The 19,752-nt window shown below is 53.7% G+C and overlaps 1 protein-coding gene across 3 annotated transcripts in view; it reads right to left on the bottom strand.

Moving 5' to 3' along the window:
* The window catches only part of TBC1D14 (TBC1 domain family member 14), a 104,953-nt gene that overhangs the window by 79,515 nt on the left and 5,686 nt on the right, over positions 1–19,752 (bottom strand). For all 3 annotated transcript variants that reach the window (XM_045988374.1, XM_045988369.1, XM_045988382.1), the window contains exon 2: positions 12,502–13,240. In XM_045988374.1, coding sequence (XP_045844330.1) covers positions 12,502–13,223 — 722 coding nt within the window. In that variant the 5' untranslated portion in view covers positions 13,224–13,240. The remainder of the gene's footprint in view (positions 1–12,501; positions 13,241–19,752) is intronic.

Here is a 19,752-nt window from a genome sequence, read left to right as displayed (position 1 = left end):
GAATCTTCAGTGGGCTCCTCTCACGCAGTGTGGGCAGCAGCAAAGGGCAGAAGTGCCACCTGCTCCAGAAGGGGGGTCTCTGAGACTGGCGGAGGAGGGAAGGAGGGCAGCAGGCAGATGAGGCGCCAAGCCGGGAAATGTTCCTCCTACTGGCGAAGACCGCCAGCCCAATTCTCCATTTGACACGTGGAACACAGCAACTTGCTGCCAGTGCAGAGGGTAAGTAAGTGGCAGAGCTGGGATGATATTCACCCCTGCGACATGTGGGAGGCTTCACGGAGGCCTCCACAGCCCTCCCCACATAGGGCTGTAGCCCATGACAGCCACGGCAGCCGCTGGGACTCCCTGTGCGCACTCCACACTGACCTCAAGGGGCTCCTGCTCCAAGAGACACTTGGGGACACGGATGCAGGGAAGGGACCCAAGGACCTGCGGGAGATTGGGCCCATCAGAAGGACAGCAGCCAAAGCCACAGCAGCAAGGCAACTTCTGGGACACACACAAACTCACCCCCAGCATCTTCTCTGTGCCCGTCTGGTGGGAACAAGGGCGCCCTGGAGCACAAAGAAGGCCCATGAGGCTGGTCCTCACATGAAGGCTGGAGGGAACCGTTCCGACGGTGGGTAAGCATTTACAGCAACAATGCAAGGATGCAGAGCCTCAGAGAAGCATGGAGGTGTTCCTGAGTGAGCGAGCCCCCACCTCCGCAGGCCTGGCCCTCGGGAGGCTAGTGCCTGGTGGGGAATGCTAAAGAGACATCGGCTGCGAGCAGCCAGCTGGAGGGAGGAAGGGGTCCCCTAGAGAAGGCCAAGGACTGAAGAGGAAGTGACAGCCCCTGCATTACGATGGTCCATGCTCCTCCTGGGCATTTCCTCTTGGCATTTCCTTCCCCTCACGCCATCCTGGCCTGGGCCACTCCAGAGGATCACAGCACCCAGAGCAGGGCGCCCCGTGCCGGCCTTTCCGGGAGGAGGAGATGCCACTCGCAAACGGGAGCTTCCGTGTACCCATGGCCAGCCCAGCAAAGGAGTACCCATCCCAACAATGCCCCGGGGAGGGAACTGCTACCTCCCTCCCCACACCAAGCACGAGAAAGGGGTCCCGTGAAGGTGCTCTGCCTCCTCCTCCCAAACCCCTGGAGAAGTTACCAGACACCTGGAACAGCACGTGACTTCCCGGGGTTGAGCCTTACCATCAGACTGAGCAGAGCAGGGGTCCAGGTGGGGGCTGAGCCCTCCAAGCTCCATGGCCAGCTAGCTGTTGCCCTACTCCCGTTTATCCACACCATGAAGGTTCCTCACTACCCTCAGGCCCAGATCCCCCAACCGGATCCTCCGATTCCTCCACCCACCAAGGTCCCACTGGTCCATCCTCCTTCGCTGCCGCTTGCCCTCCTGACGTCCCCCACTCCTTCCCCAGCTTCCACGCTCCCTCAACTCCCCTGTTCGCCTACCCTTCCATCCCAACTCAGCACAATCACAACCATGGCCCACACACACACGCCTGGGCCCAGCACACATACCCCCCAGAGTCAGGCTGCCCACTCTCCAACCACAGAGCCAGATCCTGCAATCCCACGCCCCACAATGACTCTCGCACCTTCTCCTTTCATCACACTCCCTCCTTCACCCCAGGGGCCCATCCCGTCCGCAGAGGACCCTGTTTCCTTCCTAGGGCACAAGGAAGCAGGCTTCCTAGAGACGCAGGAGCCCTCGCTCACTGTGGGTGGGCACAGAAACAGGACGGTTGCTCCACAAGGCGGTTTGGCAGTTTCTGCTGAACTTAAACACACTCTTACATTCGATCCAGCATCAGGCTCCCTGCTGTTTACCCAAAGGAGTTGAAAACTCCTGTCGACACAAAAACCCGCATGGGGATATTTATAGCCACGTTATCCACAACTGCCAAAGCTTGGAAGCAACCAAGATGTCCTTCAGGAGATGAATGAAAAAATAAATGGTCCATTCCAGACAATGAGATAATATTCAGTGCTAGGAAGAAACGAGCTTCATCGAGGCATGAAAAGACAGGGAGGAACCTTAAGTGCACATTACCAAGCCAGAGAAGCCAGTCTGAACAGGCTCCACTGTTAGGATTCCAGCTCGACGAAATTATGGAGGCAGGAAGAAGACGGGTGGTCGCCAGAGGTGTGTGGGGAGGGAGAGGAGCAGGCTGTCTAGGGCAGGGCAGCTCCTCATGTGCCATGGTAACAATGGATAGAGGTCACTCTGCATGGAACGTGACCTTGCCACTAACCACGGACTCTGGGTGACGATGACGTGTCCACTGACTGTAAGGAGGTTTCGCTCTGGTCAGGACGTTGAGATGGGGGAGGCAGTGCCTCCCCTGGCAGCTGGGCATTCTATGGGAACTCTGCACTCTCTCTCTTTTCTTAAGTGGGCTCCACACCCAACCTGGGGCTTGAACTCACAACCCTGAGATCAAGAGTCACATGCCCTACCAACTGAGCCAGCCAGACGCCCCAACTCTGCACTTTTTTTTTTTTAAGATTTTATTTATTTATTTGACAGACAGAGATCACAAGAAGGCAGAGAGGCAGGCAGAGAGAGAGGATGGGAAGCAGGCTCCCCGCTGAGCAGAGAGCCCGATGCAGGGCTCAATCCCAGGACCCTGAGATCATGACCTGAGCCAAAGGCAGAGGCTTAAACCACTGAGCCACCCAGGCACCCCAACTCCGCACTTTCTGCTTAATTTTGCTATGATATAAAACTGCTCTAAAACAGTTAAAAAAGGAAGTATGCTGAAATTAAAAATCTATATTCACACACAGAAAAACAATGACACACCACCAAAGACAATAAAGTAGTCCACATTCACTAAATAAGGAAGGCGAGGACTCCCACAAACCCCCCCGGCCACATCTGTCCTCCCGCCCCAGCGCCAACATCCTCTGCTTCACCACGTCTTAATCTAGACGATTCCATGCAGCTGAAGCCAGTGTGTCCCGTGAGCACCAGACCCCGCTCCTTTGGAGGCCACTGAAGGACACCTCTCTGCAAGGCCTCCTCTCTCTGGTTACATCTGCAGCTGCTCTATTGCTGTGCTATTCTTTTTTTTTTTTTTTTTTTTTAATTTTTATTGCTGTGCTATTCTTAACAGTAAACAGAAACCCCTGTTTCTCTAGCCTTAGAGAAAAGAAAGACCCCTCATACCACTTCTTCATCTGGCTGTCACCTCACGTGTTTGCTCCCATCTGCCTTTGCTAATAGCAAGTCCCCTCCTCTAACTCTTTCTCAAACTCACCCCACACTGGTTTCCAGGGTACGCCGCTGCCCCCACCTCTCCAGCGACCCTCAGTGTGGGTATAAACCACGACTGTGTCAGACAGTCACTCCCATGGTCAGCTGTTGTACGGCACAGAAATTTCAGGAAAGGGAAATGGCTGGCCTCTTGGTTGGCCTCATCTCATCGATGAGCCCTTAAGAACCAGGGCTCTCCCTGGCAAGAGAGATTCAAAGTGGGAGAAGGACTGTACACAAGGGGGGGTTCCCTGTTGCTGCACTGAAGACAGCGGGGACACACGACAAGGCACAGCAGAAGCAGCTAGGGACTGGAAGCAGCCCCAGCTGACAGCCATCGAGGAACCGAAGACCATGGGAAACCAAGCACTGCCAATGATCTGACTGAGCCAGGAAGGCGACAGCTCCTTGCTCTCCACTGCTCAGCACCTGGGTTCCATCCTTGTGAGACCCCCAGAGAGAACGTGGCCATGTGACCAGGGGCCACTGATGTTTTAATCTGCTATCTGGTTACTTTTCATCTGCTGTGTGGCAAACTAGTAGATGACCAGCTCGCCTCTTCTGCCCCATGTTCTGCAGTTCTTCCCCCTGCTCTTGGTCAAAGGCAGCTCTCGACAGCCTGCAGGCCCGCATAGGACCTGGTCCCACTGACCTCATCTCCACCCTCATCATGGCTCACTCTGTCCCCCCAGCTTCCGTCTTCTCTAGTCACCAGGCCTACTCGGGCCCTTCCCGGCCTGTCTCAGCTTCGCCAGGAATCTGCGGGGTCAACTTCCCCACCTCCTTCGTCTCTGCTCAAGTGTTTCCCGCTTGTGCACCAGACAGGCCCTGCTTCCGTGGGCCCCGCTGACCAGTGTGTTTTAGAGCCCATCCTGGCCAGTCTCTCCTCCTGCCTCTGCTGCCTTGTTCTCCCCATGGCACCACCCATCACCGTCAACATCTGTGCTCCCCGTACTTACTTCGGGTATTATCCTCTCCTCCCACTAGAACAGAAGCTCCTCAGGGAAAAGGGTCTTTGTCTTGTCCACAGCCGAATTCCAAGCACCTAGCACGGTGCCTTGGCAAAGGGCAGATGCTTGGTAAGTACTTTTTTAAATGTTATTTATTTATTTATTTGTGAAAGAGAGAGAGCAAGCACACAAGCAGGGGAACAGCAGAGGGAGCAGGAAAAGCAGGCTCCCCATGGAGCAAAAAGCTGGATATGGGGCTGGATCGCAGGATCCTGGATCATGACCTGAGGGGAAGGCAGACGCTTAAAGACAGCCTCCCAGGGGAAGGCAGACGCTTAACGACTGAGCCCCCCAGGCGCCCCTCAGTAAATGTTTCTTTTTTTTTTTTTTTTTTTTCTAATTCCTTAGTCACACTAACCACATTTTTTTTTTAATTCGTTTATTTGTTTATTTACAGCATAACAGTGTTCATTGTTTTGGCATCACACCCAGTGCTCCATGCAGTACGTGCCCTCCCTATTACTCACCACCTGGTTCCTCAACCTCCCACCCCCCCCCCCCCCCCCCCGCCCCTTCAAAACCCTCTGGTTGTTTTTCAGAGTCCATAGTCTCTCATGGTTCATCTCCCCTTCCAGTTTCCCTCAACTCCCTCTCCTCTCCATCTCCCCATGTCCTCCATGTTATTTGTTATGCTCCACAAATAAGTGAGACCATATGATACTTGACTCTCTCTGCTTGACTTATTTCGCTCAGCATAATTTCTTAAAAAAAAAAAAAAAAAAAAAAAAAAAAGAAGGCCTGATGAGAAACATGGTGAAGGGCAGAGCACAGTGCACAGGAGCCCCCCAGGCCTGCAGGGAACCATGCCTGGGCCCGCCATCACCAGGAAGCAAAGCTCGGGCAGGCAGCATGCCCTTAGCTCGGCTGTTCGGAGTGAGCTCCTGGAATGGACGCCTCATGGACACCAGTCGCCTGTGGCTGCTGCACCCTCCGCGCGCCGCTCCCCCCACCCCCGCCCCCGCCCCGGAAGAACCCTTGGAAATGAAGGTCAGGTGGAGTCAGGGCACCAAGGACCTGGCAGGGGCCATAACAAGGGCCAGTGGCAGCTCAGCAGGGTCAGCCCGTGCCCAGAAAAGGCAAACATTCCATAGCACTGGGGTCGAGCTGCTGAAAAGCCACCTGGCACAAGAAGTCCTAGAGGGCCTGAAAGCCGGGAGTGGGGTCATCCAAACAGGGCCAGGGAAAACTCTCCTCACACAAAGGACTGTATTCGGAATCGTGGAGACACCTCTCGGATGTGTACTTAATACAATAGCGGCTGCCCTCCAGGCATCCTTACCAAAATCTTCTCTGCTTCTCCTGCTCCTGGCCACCCTGGCCTGTCACTGATTCTGCTCTGCACCCCCTCCCCACAGCCAGCCCAGGAAGGCCTCAGGACTCAGTGAGAGAGGACAGCCTTCTCAACCTGCTCACACACCATGCCCTCTTCGCACCAAGACGCTTCTGTGCCCCGAGGGGGTGCCGCAGAGCACACCCCCTGACCTGCGAGCAGTGCCCCCATCAGCCCCAGCCACACACTTGCAGAACCTGCCCGGCCCGAGCACAGTGCATCTCCTCTTGCTCTCCCAGCAACCCCCCTATAGCTGAACATGGCACGCATGTCCCCAAAGGCTCGGTCCATACAGCAGGTGACTCTGGAGCTCGGGTGGTGAATCTGAGCCCCACCTTGGGTTGGGCACAGAGATTACTTAAAAATAAGAATAAATTTTTTTAAAAAAAGGTAGTGTTGTGTCTCTGGTAGAAAGAGCAGGGACTGTGGAGTTGGGCATGTGAGCCTGTCGGTTCTCCATCCTGGGCACCTCGGGCCATAGCGCTTTCCCAGAAGCACTGGGCTTTCTCCTGCTCCTATGACTTCACGCATGCTGATCCTTCTGCCTGCGGGACACCGTGTCGACCTTGTCCATGCGGAAGACACTCAAAGACCTGCCAGCCTCTGACTTCCCGTATTTCTTTCCGGACTTCTACGTCTGTCTAGGAACTATCCTCACATGCCACAGGGCCTCCCTTGCTGCCTGGCGCTTGGAGCCCAGCACCGGGGTCACACGGCTGCTCCATAAGGCAGGCACCCTGAGCCCCTTCTGCATACAAGGACAGGAAGCCTCCAGAGAGGCTGAGTGCCCGCCTTACCCGTGCCCACACAGCAGCAGACAGCTAGGTCCAAGGAATACCCACCAGGGCTGTTTCCCGGGTATCGTCGTGTGTGCACGTGTGTGCCCCAGGTGTGTGTGCACGCACACACGCATGCACACACACACGCATCTGGGCAAAAGTCAATTAGTAACGTAGACAGTGTGCCTCCTGCGTACCCGGTGCTTCACACCCACGCACACCTCCTCCCTTTGACACCCGGACTTGTTCCTGTTCTCCAGGATGAGAACCCTAAGTTCGGAGTCCCGTGCCTGGTGCTGGCTGTATCCCTTGCGGGCTACTTAACCACCCCCTGCCTCAGTCTCCCCACCTATGAGTAAGAATTACTCACAGGACTTACCTGAATCCATCAGCTTTCGGCGCAAGTTACAGAAACCACCCGAAGAAGTTTAAGCAGAAAGGATCTAAGCAGAAAGGATCTAACAACGCAAGGACTGAGGTGATTTCACACTCCCGATGAGGGCCGAGGCCGAAGTCTTGGGCTCTACCCTCGGTCCCTAGGCCCTCTGCTGCATCAGAGCCACCCCCCGACCCTCAGAAGTCAGGGTCAGGACCCTCCCGCCCCACCGCACCCCCGTAGCAGTGGCCTGGCACTAGCCAGGGGACAAGCACAGGGCCGACAATGGAGAGCCGCATGGCCCTGACACCATCCTACAGGACAACACCGCCTAATGGTCTCCGCCTCCTCCTGCCTCGACTGACTCCTCCCGGGAGAAGCTGACAGCACCCAACTCCTATCCAGAACCCCAGCTCTGAGAGACCCCGACGGCACACACAGGAAGGAGAGTGGCCCGCATGAGGCGCAAGCCCGCCTGCAGAGCCCACCTACCCACACACACTCTCTCTCTCACGGGACTGAAGACCAAGCAAGGCTGCCATGGCCACGTGTTCCGAGGGGCCTGTGGCGGCCACCGCCTGTCACTCCCCGTGCCTCTGAAGTTTCTCTGCCCGGCTCATAAACAAACTCATCTCTCCAAAGAGAAAGTGAGGAGGGGGGCCTGGGGGGCCCAGTCGGTTAAGCATCCAACTCTTGGTTTGGGCTCGGGTCATGATCTCGGGATGGTGAGGCTGAGCCCTGAGTGGGGCAGGGAGCCTGCTTCAGAGCTTCGGGTCCTCCCTCTCCCTCTGCCCCTCCTCCTACCCCTTTCTCTCCCCTTAAAAAAATAGTTTCTTAAAGAAAAAAGAAAGCAAAGAGCACATTTCCTCCTAAGCACTGTCCATAGCTCCCTCCAAGTTATCAAACCCCAAAGCCAAGGAATTGTAGTTGAACGCATTCATACCAAGTCAAAATGCCTTAAAGACTTTTCTCAAAACAACGATTTCACCTTTGTCCTTACACAGACCCATAAAAACAGTAGACTCTTACATGAATCCCCAACAAAAGCAAACAGCAGGCCCACAAAGCCAAGCCGCAAGCTGGGGATGCACTCCGCCTGGACTTTGTCCCGCGGCGTCTCTCTGAAGACTCCATGCACTCCTTACCAGAGGGGCAGTGAACCCCCACCACCCCATACACACGGGGGACCACAGACCAGAGGGGAGTTCTTGGGGTCACACAGGCCAAAAATGGCAGAGCTGAGGTTCGAACCTGGGTTGGAGCAGCTCCAGCTCACCCAGCATGCTGCTCACTGTGTCACAAGCCCCCGCCACTGGGGTGAGCCCCATGCAGACTGCGTCCCCAGGGGCTCTCGACCAGGGTGGGGGGAGGTGACTGGGGGATGGGAGCAGTTCAGAACACAGCCAGAGCACCACATCTCCCAGCCTCCCCCGCCCAGGCAGCTCTCCATCCTCCCTCCCCCTGCAAGCCCCTTCCTCTGCTTCCACTACAGCCCAAGCATGGCTCCTCAGCAAGGAAAGCTGTAAGTGGGCAAAGCGGATTATCACCTTCCAGGCCCCCAGGCCCGTGCAGATTAGGAGCCAGGAAACCCTGGCTTTGCAGAAAAAAGCCGTCTCCTGTGGAAAACACGTGTGTTACTAGATTCCTCTCGTCTACAAAAACACTGTTCAACTACACGGGTGAAACAGAATCCCTTAACACAGGCCCTCTCTCTAAACAAGAGGGGATGCTGTTCCAATTATGTGACATCAGTATATTTCCTTCAGGGAAACAGACACCAACGTCTACACCTGCCAGCGGGGTGGTCCTCACAGGCTGGGTGATCCCGCCTGCCCCTCCCAGCTCTCCCTGCTCGGGACAGAAGGTGGCACCCGGTGCGCCCCTGTGAAGGGTTCCCGGCATCTTGGGGACGTAAGCCAGGGAGGCTGTTAGATAGGACGGCCCCACCACAAAGATTCATCCACCCCAAAATGTCAACAGTGCAGACATCCTGATTTAACTTTTTCCATCACAACTTTTGATCAAAGTAAACACCACATTAGGATAAGAACCAGAGAAAGCTTCAGAAAAACTTATTTCCTAGAAGTGGTAACATTTCTGTTAGCATCACAGAGAGCCACTACTTACTGCTTCTCAGGGAGTAGCAGTCAGGGAGTAAGCAAATCAGGCTTACTGATTTGATCTCTAACCTTACACTTTTATGCCCCCATTTAACAGTTCAGAGGAGAGTAAAATGACTTGCCCAAGGTCACACAGCTACTAAGCAGGAGAGCCAAAGGCTCATAGGCTCACACCCCCATGATGGCACTCATGCCCCCCACCCTCACTGCGCCTGCTCTGTCCCCCCCACCAGCCATGAGTCCCTGAAGGCCCAGGACCACCTCTCAGCTCAAGGTGGCATCAGTACCACAGGGCTTCTGACAGCCCAGATGGAGAGCAGGTCAAAGGGACAGAGGGAGCTTCATCCACAGTGGTCAGGCCCAGCCTGCCATCCTGTCCCTTCTCTGCTCCTGTCTCTCCCAGACCACTGTCATCAAACAGTCAGGGCCACCAACCAGTCTGCCCCCTCGGGACACAAGTTCATTTTGTGACAGTGTCCAGCCCCTCCTCTGAGCCCCGTTCTCCCATATGAGCCTTCCACTACTGCCTACATTTCCTCCTACAATTTCCTAGAAATTGACTCAGTGAGGACAAGGAGAACAGAGAAACACAAGGGTAAAGGAAGTCGCCTGGGTCAGGGGATGAAGCAGAGAAACAGGAGGACTCAGAAGGCTGGGCCAGAAACCCCAGAGCCCAGCTCTAGCCCCAGCCCGGCCCTTGACAAAACTCATACAGGCCTTACTGTGAGCAGGGACTCTGTATGACTCACCTGTGAAACGTGTAGTGGGTTCCAAACACCCTTGCCACAGAACCCTCTTCCCCCTCAAAGGAATTTGAGATGGAAAGCTCCTCTAACACTTTAAGATTCTAGGACAAAAAAACTCACTAGACTCAGCCCATGAGATGACAAAATTTGATCCATTTGCCATTAACATTCCACCTGCTTCCCCAAAGTGCTTAATAATGGCTCACAATAATGTCACAGCCATTAAAAGGGTAAACGAGGGGGTGTCTGACCAGCTCAGTCAGTGGAGCACACAACTGCTGATCCCAGGGTCGGGAGTTCCAGCACGTTGGGTGTAGAGATTCCTTAAATAAATAAACAGAATTAAAAAAAAAAATTTTTTAACGTTTTATGAAAGGGCTAAGGAGACAAGAACCAGAGAATAAAACAAAGAGAAGACATTTCATGTCTGCAGCACAAAGCTACGAAAGATTTTCAAGAAACAGAAGCTTTACCATACTATATAATTTCCCTTACATGCAGACACTAAAATACAAAACAACACAAGAACAGACTGCAAAACGAAGAGCAACCTGGTGGGGAGGAGGAGGACAGGCCGAATACGGGATCTAGAGACACAAACTTCCAGTTATAAACTAAATAAGACAAAAGAACACAGCGCACAACACAGGGAACACAATGCAGTCGACACCAGGTAACAGCTTTGAATTGTGACAGACGGTACTGAGACCCGGCTCGACGATCATTTAGGAACATGTGTGAAAGTCCAGTCACACTGTCTTATACCTGAAACCAGCATAACAGCGTAGTCCACTACAAGTCAAGTAAAAAGAACAGTAGCCTCAGCAACGATCCAAGTAACTGGTGGTGTTTCCTTCCAAGGGTGTGAAGGCTCATCCCGGTGAGACAAGGCAGCGGCCAGAGCCAGGCGCAGCCATGACGGTCACACACATGGACCCACTTCATTCCCGTGACCACCACACAAAGTAGGTCCCAGAAGAGGACCTTGTATATCAACAACGTAATGGGCACCTTGGGCTGGGCACTTACTCAATGCGATCTGAGAGGTGAGAAAGCCAACTCAGACAGATGAAGTGACCTTTTCAAGGTCACACAGCAAGGACGCAGGTGCAGGTGGATTCAGTCCAAAGCTCAGCTCTTTCCTCTAGGCTGCTTCCCAGCCACCCCCACTCCGAACCACGTTTCCAAATTTGCCAAGAACCCCGACATGGTCCTGAAAACCCATCTCCCCAGCTCTTCCCCTGAGATTTGGATTCTGGAGTTCTGGGACAGATCCTGAGGACCCCACGTATCCCAGGCACCCAGGTGGGATCTACAGACCCAGAATGCTGAAAACACTGATCTGAGAAAAAAGAACAGCTCGGCCATCCTAATCGGAACCACAACCACCTATTCTGGGGCTATGGCCGCAGAAAGGACAGTGACTATCGCCCCCAGAGCTCCTGGGCACCTCCCACTGAAGGCGGTCCTGGGTTACAGAGCTCCGGGACCACAGAAGCCTCACACCTGACTGTCAGCACATTGGAGAGAAGAGATTCCCCCACGAACCACAGTCTGCACTGGACATCTTTTCACCCAAAACTGGTCTCAGGCTCACTCGGGATGATGTCCACATTCAGACAATGAAGCAGCTGGGGCTGTGTTGAGTTAGGCTTCAAGCCCACAGCCACAGACGTCTCCAGCGGATGCCCGCCAGCACAGCACACCACCTCTAATGGACAACCGGGTGCACCTGGCTGGCTCGGTCGGTTAAGCATCTGACTCTTGATTTCAGCTCAGGGTTGTGTGATCAAGCCCCAGGTCGGGCTCCACAGTCAACAGGGAGTCTGCTGGAGATTCTCCTCGTCCCTTTGCCCCTTCCCTCACTTCTGCTCTCTCTCTCCCAAATAAATAAATATATCTTTAAAAAGGAAAAAGGGGACACCCAGTACCATAAAGTGTCCTCCCTGGGCTTTGCTACAGTACACACATGTGGGGGCAGCTGCGCCGACAACAGCAATGGGTCCCCCAAAAGGCAGTTAGGGACAGGTCACCACTTCCCTGCACAGCGACTCACACCCCCCATGCCCTTTCCCACAGCATGGCACAGCCCAGAGGTCCCCGGCTACTTATACAACTGACTGATGTGTCCCCTGCCCATGCGCCCGACCCAAAGTCAGTTCCTGTAACACTTCGATGCACACACCCCTCCCACAGTCCCTTGCTAAGAGCAGAGCCAGGGACACACACACTTGCTGAATGAAAGCACAAGAGCACAGGTAAGAAGCAGGCCCCTGGGAGCTGTGCCCCCCAGGGCTAGAGGTGAGACACAGGGGTCCCGCAGGCCCTGGTTTGGCAACCGAGTGGCCTGGTGCCAGCCCAGGGGGAGAGCAGAAGCCACAGGGCAGGGCCAGCGTCAGAACACGGGCCCGGCACACAGCCCTGTGGGAGCACAGGGCTAGGGCTGCCTGGCAACACCAGAACTACGTTAGGCCGGCAGGGTCTGGAGGTGGGACGTCGGTTCCCAACCCTGAGCTTAACCCTGAGCGTAAAGGGCCCTTCAGAGGACAAGGCTGACAGAATAAGCCTGCTGATCTGTTAGCACTGGCCACTTATGGGTCGCCCTCTGCCACAGCCGCTCAGAAGCCTGGAAAAAGTGTGCGAAGGAGCCAGGGAAGGACACAGAGCTGACGGCAAGCAGTGAAGGCTCAGACAGTAGCGTCACCTCCAAACCAGTCCTACCCACCACTGCACCTGGCTCCAGGCTCCGGGCAGAAATCACGGTCGCCCACAGGACTTGGGGCCTGCTTGGCAAGGCAGGAAGCACACAGCACATTTCAGATGAGAACAGAGCAGCCGGTTCCGAGAACCTAACTCTCGCGGAGACAAAGATGGCGTTACCTGGTAAAGAAGCTGCTAAGTGGTCCCAAAATTTTCAGTTTACTCCCATCCTCGGTTCCATCCGCACAGTCCTGCTGGCGCGGCTCATGGGTTTCCTTGACGGAGCTCAAGGTGACATCCATAAACTGCGGGTCATCGTCGCTCTCCAGGGTCACGATGGCACTGGAGCTGCTCGTGACCACGAGGTCCAAGATGTCCTCGTTGCTGACGGACAGCGTGGTTGACAGCTCCGTGCCAAGACTGGACACGCTGCACACGGACACATCATCGCTGCGGCTCAGGGCTTTGGAGGCGGGGCTGTAGAGTTTTACCGAGTCATAGCCCGTCCTGGGGAATGTGGATGACTTCCGCACGCTCTGCTCCCACTCGGCACCGCCTGTAGCCGGGGGCGTGTAGGATGGCAGTGGGCACGCACTCTGGCAAGCCCGCTCAGGGACGATCTCCGGCTCCGACGGCTTCCTCTTCACGTGGACCGCACTGCAGGGGACAGGTTCCGGGTTACTGATCTCAAGGGTGGGAATGCCGGAGTCCACAGACTTGAGGCTGTGCCTATCGTCTACAGGACCAAGCTTCAGCCTGGGCCCATACTCTGGCAACGACAGGGATCGGGGGGCCTTGAGAGTCAAGTGCTGCAGGTTCTGAATGTGGTTTCCTGGCCGACCACCCAGAACGCCCATCAAGGCTATGCCATTTGTAGAGGTGGACAGGTTTCCATCAGTCATCTTGGTCTGAGGAGGAACTAGAAAAAAACACAAACATGGAAATTAAGACAGTAGCTATAAAAGCCTAAGACACACTCACCTGCCATAGAGCTCGAATGTTCTGTTGCCCTTTTTAGGGACAAATCCTTGAAAAAAGTCTTACATAGCCAAGTTTTAATGCAGAACCAGAAGTTACAGTTCTAGCATGTTTCACCACAATATGAAATATAATCTTTTAAAAAATAAAAAATAATGGGACAATAACCCCAACAAAGGCTACAGGTAGGGTAAAACAGTACTTCAACAATCACCTTGCTCTTCATCACCAGCACCCCACCAGTCACATGTCTGACCCCCTGGGCTGGCACAGCGGGTATGAGGACAGGCCCAGGCAGATTTGTTTTTCACGGTTTTTGAAAAATGATAAACAGAAGGGGCGCCACAGTGGCTCAGCAGGTGAGTGGCCAACTGTTGATCTGAGCTCGGGTCTAGAGCTCACGGTGGTTAGTTCGAGTCCCATACTGGGCTCCATGCTGGGCGTGGAGCCTACTTAAAAAATAAAATAAAACAAAATAACAGAACACCTGGGGCGCCTGGGTGGCTCAGTGGGTTGAGCCTCTGCCTACCAGGTCATGGTCTCGGGGTCCTGGGATGGAGCGCATCAGGCTCTCTGCTCAGTGGGGAGCCTGCTTCCCGGTCTCTCTCTGCCTGCCTCTCTGCCTACTTAAGATCTCTCTCCCTCTGTCAAATAAATAAATAAAATCTTAAAAATAAATAAATAAATAAATAACAGAACACCTCTGTCAAAATACGTGAATTCATAACCCACATGTAAGTCAAGTGCTACCTGTTCCAAGACAGCATTAAAAAACCCAGGTGTCCTCATCAAGACAGGAAGCAAGATACATAGTGTATGCCACGTGCCGTGAGATGGCCCCAACCACATCCAAGTCAGCACGGCCCCCTATATGTCCACAAGGCGGGGCATATTACCCCCATTACCATGAAGGAAACCAAGGAAACCTCAGAGAGGTCAAGAAATAGCTCCAAGATCATAGCGTTATTTAGCAGCACAGCCAGGATGTATGGGACTGACCCCAAAAACAGGCCATCCCCGGTGGATGAATAGCTTAGTGTGGAGTCATAAAAACCCAAGTAGAAGGCTGCCTCAGGAAGGCAGATAATAAAGGAAAAATAATGGGTCACCTGGGTGGCTCAGTCAGTTAAGCATCTGCCTTGGGCTCACGTCATGAACCCGGGGTCCTGGGATCCAGCCCCGAGTCAGACTCCCTGCTCAACAGGGAGTCTGCTTCTCCCTCGGCCTGCTGCTCCCTACTCATTCTCTCCAAATAAGTAAATAAATAAATAAAATTTATAAAGGAAAAATAAAGACCATAAACCTACAATAAAGATGTGAGTAGGGGCGCCTGGGTGGCTCAGTGGGTTAAAGCCTCTGCCTTCAGCTCAGGTCATGGTCTCAAAGTCCTAGGATCGAGCCCCGAATCGGGATCTCTGCTCAGCAGAGAGTCTGCTTCCTCCTCTCTCTCTCTCTGCCTGCCTCTCTGCCTACTTGTGATCTCTGGCTGTGAAATAAATAAATAAAATCTTAAAAAAAAAAAGACTTGAGTGACAAGAGTCAAAGCTGTCAGTGACACACACACCTGCCTACAGTTCTCTGGACTTGTTGGCATAGGAGGCACACAGCCTGGACAGCACAGCCCCCAGCAGACAGAGAACCCTGGAGTAGGTTAAGCCACTTTCCACTGTCCTTCAAAACATCAAAATTAAAGAAATCTGGTGGGGTTATTGAAATTTGCTCCACAGGGACGCCTGGGTGGCTCAGTCTGTTAGGCAGCAGCCTTCGGCTCAGGTCATGATTTCAGGTCCTGGGATCAAGTCCTGCATCGGGCTCTCTGCTCAGCGGACAGCCTGCTTCTCCCTCTGCCTGCCGCTCCCCTGCTTGTGCTCTCTCGCTGACAAATAAATAAATAATCTTAAAAATCTTAAAAAAATCTTTAAAAAATCTTAAAAAAGAAAAAAGAAATCTGATCCGCAGTGTAGAACAACATAAAGAATGGTACTTTCGGTTGTTTTTTGGTTTTTTGTTTTTTAAGTAAGCTCCACACCCAGCATGGACACTAGTGCAGGGCTTGATCTCACGACCCTGAGATCATGAACTGAGCTGAAGGCAGACACTTAATCGACTAAGCCACCCAGATGCCCCACTTTCTTGGGTTTTAATGGGACTTTTCCTGAGCTCCAATCCCCACTGTACTGACTGACAAGGGAGAATTAAGTCAAGTCCACTACTATGAGAAAAGCATCTAAAGGCAGAGGCCCCAGCAAGCACTCTGCTGGTGGCCGCCATCATCAAAGAGTCAGTGCGGGAAGGTTCTGAAGCACAGTGGGAACAATGATAGCCACTCCCTTTTGGGTGTCATTGAGCCTTCCTGCTCCCCTTCAGGAAGTCTGTCCCTTCTCCAGTCAACACAGCAAAAGCAAATTCATTAGAAGAACCAGGGAGGGGGTCATTTCCCTCCCTCCCAGAATTCGAAGCAACCAGCCAGATAGTGCAGCACTGAAGGAAAAATAAAAATATGAAGGAATGTGGGGCACCAGGTGGCTCAGTCTGTTAAGCGTCTGCCTTCGGCTCAGGTCATGATCTAAGGATCCTGGGATGGAGCCCCACATCAGGCTCCCTGCTCAGCGGGGAGTCTGATTCTCCCTCTCCCTCTGCCCCTCCCCCTGGTTCATTCTCTCTCTGTCTCTCAAATAAATAAAATCTTTAAAATGAAAAATAAAAGAAATATGAAGGAATGAATCAAAATGCAGAATTCAGAAACAGACAGAACTAAATATAAAAACTTGAAATAAGACCCGGTGAGTGAGGAAGGGTTATTAAACCATGAAGTTGCACTGATCAATTATCGATTTTTTTCTTACAAGGTAGAACCACACTGCACTACACCAAAACAAAAACACAAAATTAGGATTAAATACAGAAACAAAATTATAAATGTATTCCATCAAGTGCTTCTCTAACCTACTGAGCAAAACCTCAGTTCGTCCTCCGGAAGACTCTGGGCACCACCTCAGCACACATGAACCCATTTTCAGGCCACAGTTCCCACTGCCCTCGGTTTCCTGGGCTGCAGCCACCACCCCGAGTCCCCAGGCCTGGGCTCCTCCAGCCAAAACCACCACCAATATCAGGGCCCCTGCCCTGGGAAATCCCTGAACCCAGCCATGCAGTGGAACAACAGGAGTCCCAACAGGGAGACATGGGGAGATTCAAATGCACATACACTTGAGACTTCGACTTTTTTTTTTAAGGTTTTATTTATTTATTTGACAGACAGAGATCACAAGAGATCACAAGCAGGCAGAGAGGCAGGCAGAGAGAGAGAGAGGGGGGAAGCAGGCTCCCCACTGAGCAGAGAGGCCGATGCGGGGCTCGATCCCAGGACCCTGAGATCATGACCTGAGCCGAAGGCAGAGGCTTAAACCACTGAGCCACCCGGGCACACCGAGACTTCGGCATTTTTTTAACTAAAAGGAAAATACAGCGAGAAACATTTCTAGCACACAGTGAAGAGCTAATCTCTTGCAATGTTGAGAGTTATCAGAATCACCAAAAAGCCATCAATAGTGTGACAGGTCAAACTGGCAAAAAGCCAGAAACGCCAGAGAAAACCCTCACCACACATGGGGCTAGAACCTGGGTGCCTGGACCGGCTGACATTCTGGCTCCGCCGCTTACCACAGGGAGAAAGTGTAACCTTCCTGGGCCTCAGCTTCCCTCCCGGCCGGCAGGAAAGTGGGCGATACAGGGATACAGACAACAAGAGGGCTCAGTGGAGGCACCTGCTCTCCCTGGTCTGACCACAGTCTAGGCCCAGTTGACGGGAATTCCCTCCCCCGCAGTCACGTGAGGAGCTACAGGACCTGCACAGGTGCCCGCAGACAGCAATTCTGAGATGAGAAGTCACAGAACACAAAACATGTGCTTAGTGGATGCAGGGACCCCTTCCCAGAACGGCCACCATGATAGCACGAGGGCGCCGAACCTGGGGTGACAGGGTCCAAAGCCGCCTGGTCGTTGGCCTCCTCTGCACCCCTCTCTCCTCTCTGCTGGGGCCCTGGCCTGCAGAACAAGGGCCTTTTCCAGGGAGAAGATGAATGACCTTTGACACCTCCCTCCATCCAAGTCCAAGTGAAGTTCCTTAAACCCCACAAACAAGGCTGGCAGCCTGCAGGGAAATAAGCTTAAAAGCAAACATGTCCTTCTGCTTGCAGCAGACTCACAAACCAAACGCCGCAAGGGCCCAGGCCACCTGTCCTCAAACCCCTCCGCCTGGGGCCACCAGTCCTAGGAAACCAGAGGCCCTTGGCCAGAGCACCTGCCTTCCGAGCGTGCCCCAAAGGGGGGCTAAAGGGGGGCTGCACGCATAAAGCGCTCACTTCTCAGAGAGGCTGCAGGGTGGCTGTTGGACGCCTGCCAGGAGGCCAGCTGCACATGGCCTGACTCCAAGTCACACGTTTTCTAAAGACAGGATCAGCCTAAATTCCCTGAGCTGGCACAGAGCCCTCCCACCCTGGCCTTCACAGCCTCGGCAGCCTCTTGTGGTCACCCTTGCCTCTCTCAAAACCCCGCGGCCTGGGCCACCAGCATCCCTGGGGATGTGGCAGCAGGTGCTATAAGAAGACACAGCACATTCCCAAGGCCACCTCCCCTGAGGAGCTTTCCCCTGCTCTCCCAGAGGCTGCAGGTACTCCCTTCTCTGAGGCTCCTTTAGGCCACACCTGAGACAACTGTCTATCCCGCACCCTGACCCTCTGCTGCTCCCCATCCACTGTTCCCCTTGGCTTTCCGCTTCTCCCCTGGCCCTCCAAGGGTTTCTAAGCTCAAGCAGGCACGGGGCTAACAGGTTCCAGACACCACTGTCTGGCCAAATGCCTTGCATGGATTAAGGATTCAAAAATCTACTTGCTGAGTTAATTATTACTAACAACTAGGTTCTAAGAGGGCAGGTTTCCGGGACAGTCCATCCAAGAAACATCTATGACGAGTGGGTTCTGCTCCAAGAACAAGTGAGCCCTGGACATAAGGAGATGAGAAAGAAATGCCCACCCCCAGCCGGGCATGACCATCCCATGCCCCGTTGGCTGCCCACCACTCTGGGAGGAACCGTCAAAGTGAGAGAGTTCCTCCCTCTACAATAGCTTCCCGAAGCCTGGGACAATCCCCCACCCCAACCCCCCCTCCCCCCGCCCAGCAGTGGCCACAGCAGCCCCCACAGGCCCTCCATCTCCTCCAGACCCAGGTGGCCAGCCATGGGATACAAGTTTAAGGATGACTAGCCGTCACCTCCCAGACAAAGGAAAAACATATAAGTCGTCAAGTACAGATCAGAGGAAGGCTTTTTCCCTCCAGGCAGCAAGACGAATCTGCATCTTATTTACCGCCCCAAGAGACAGAGCACCTCTCACGCCATGGCGCCATGGGCCATGCCTGCAGCTCTCACCCCACCTGGGCTAGGCCTTCCGGACAGGACAAGTCGGAAAGCCCATGGCAGCTCTGCCAGTGACTCTGAATGAGCCTTTGGAAAATAAGTCCGTCCTGAACAACAGTTTGATTTGCTTCTCTTTAAAAAGCAGTGACAAGGTCTTGACCATGTCTTCGTAAACAGTTTATGAGGCCAAACCCAAATGACTGAGTTATGTTCCCAGCGAGCACACCTCCACTCACAGGCAGCTTCGGGGAGAAAGGGTGCTGCCCACCCATGCAGACATCCTCTGGCGCTCACCTACCTGCAGCTGCTTCCTGCCTATGGGCATTCACTCCCGGGGACCTCCTCATTCGGGGTCCTCATTGGCTGCTGCTGGGGGCTGCTTCCTCACACCCCCACCAGCACCAGTGACACCGTGCCTCTCCCTGAGCCTCCACGGAGGACGCGCCTGCCTTTGCTGCCAAGCATCCCATCAGCCCAGCTCTGCCACTGATTTCCGTACCCCCTTAATCTTTGGGGGGGGAATAGTGAGATAGCACACACGCAAACTCATGGAGAGAGAATCTCCAGCAGATTCCACACATGAGTGCGGAACCCACCACGAGGCTCGATCCCAAAACCGAGATCATGACCTGAACTGAAACCAAGAGTCGATGCTTCAACAACTGAGCCACCAGGCGCCCCTCTGTACCCTTAATCTTAACAAAAGACAGAACCTGCTCCTTTCTGTCAGCCACAGCCTCAGAAGCCACCTGTCACAGAGCCAAAGCTTCGAGAGGGTAGGACCAGGTCTGCAACACCAAAGACCCCAGAGCATCACCATAAAGCTACACTTTAATGAGTACCAGGCCCTGTGCTAAGCTCCTAAAATGGTCTCTGCTTTATAGCCCTCACAACCCTACATGCTAGGTATTGTCCTCACTGTACAGAGGAGGACACTGATGTCCATGGCTTACCCAAGGGCTCCACTTTTATGTGGCAGCAACAGGGGCCTGAACCCAAGTTCGTGACTCCAAGGCCCCTCGGACAACTGGGCTATT

Source organism: Meles meles, chromosome 2, assembly GCF_922984935.1.
Source record: "Meles meles chromosome 2, mMelMel3.1 paternal haplotype, whole genome shotgun sequence".
Classification (NCBI taxonomy): domain Eukaryota; kingdom Metazoa; phylum Chordata; class Mammalia; order Carnivora; family Mustelidae; genus Meles; species Meles meles.
This window is presented reverse-complemented; position numbering and strand designations above follow the sequence as displayed.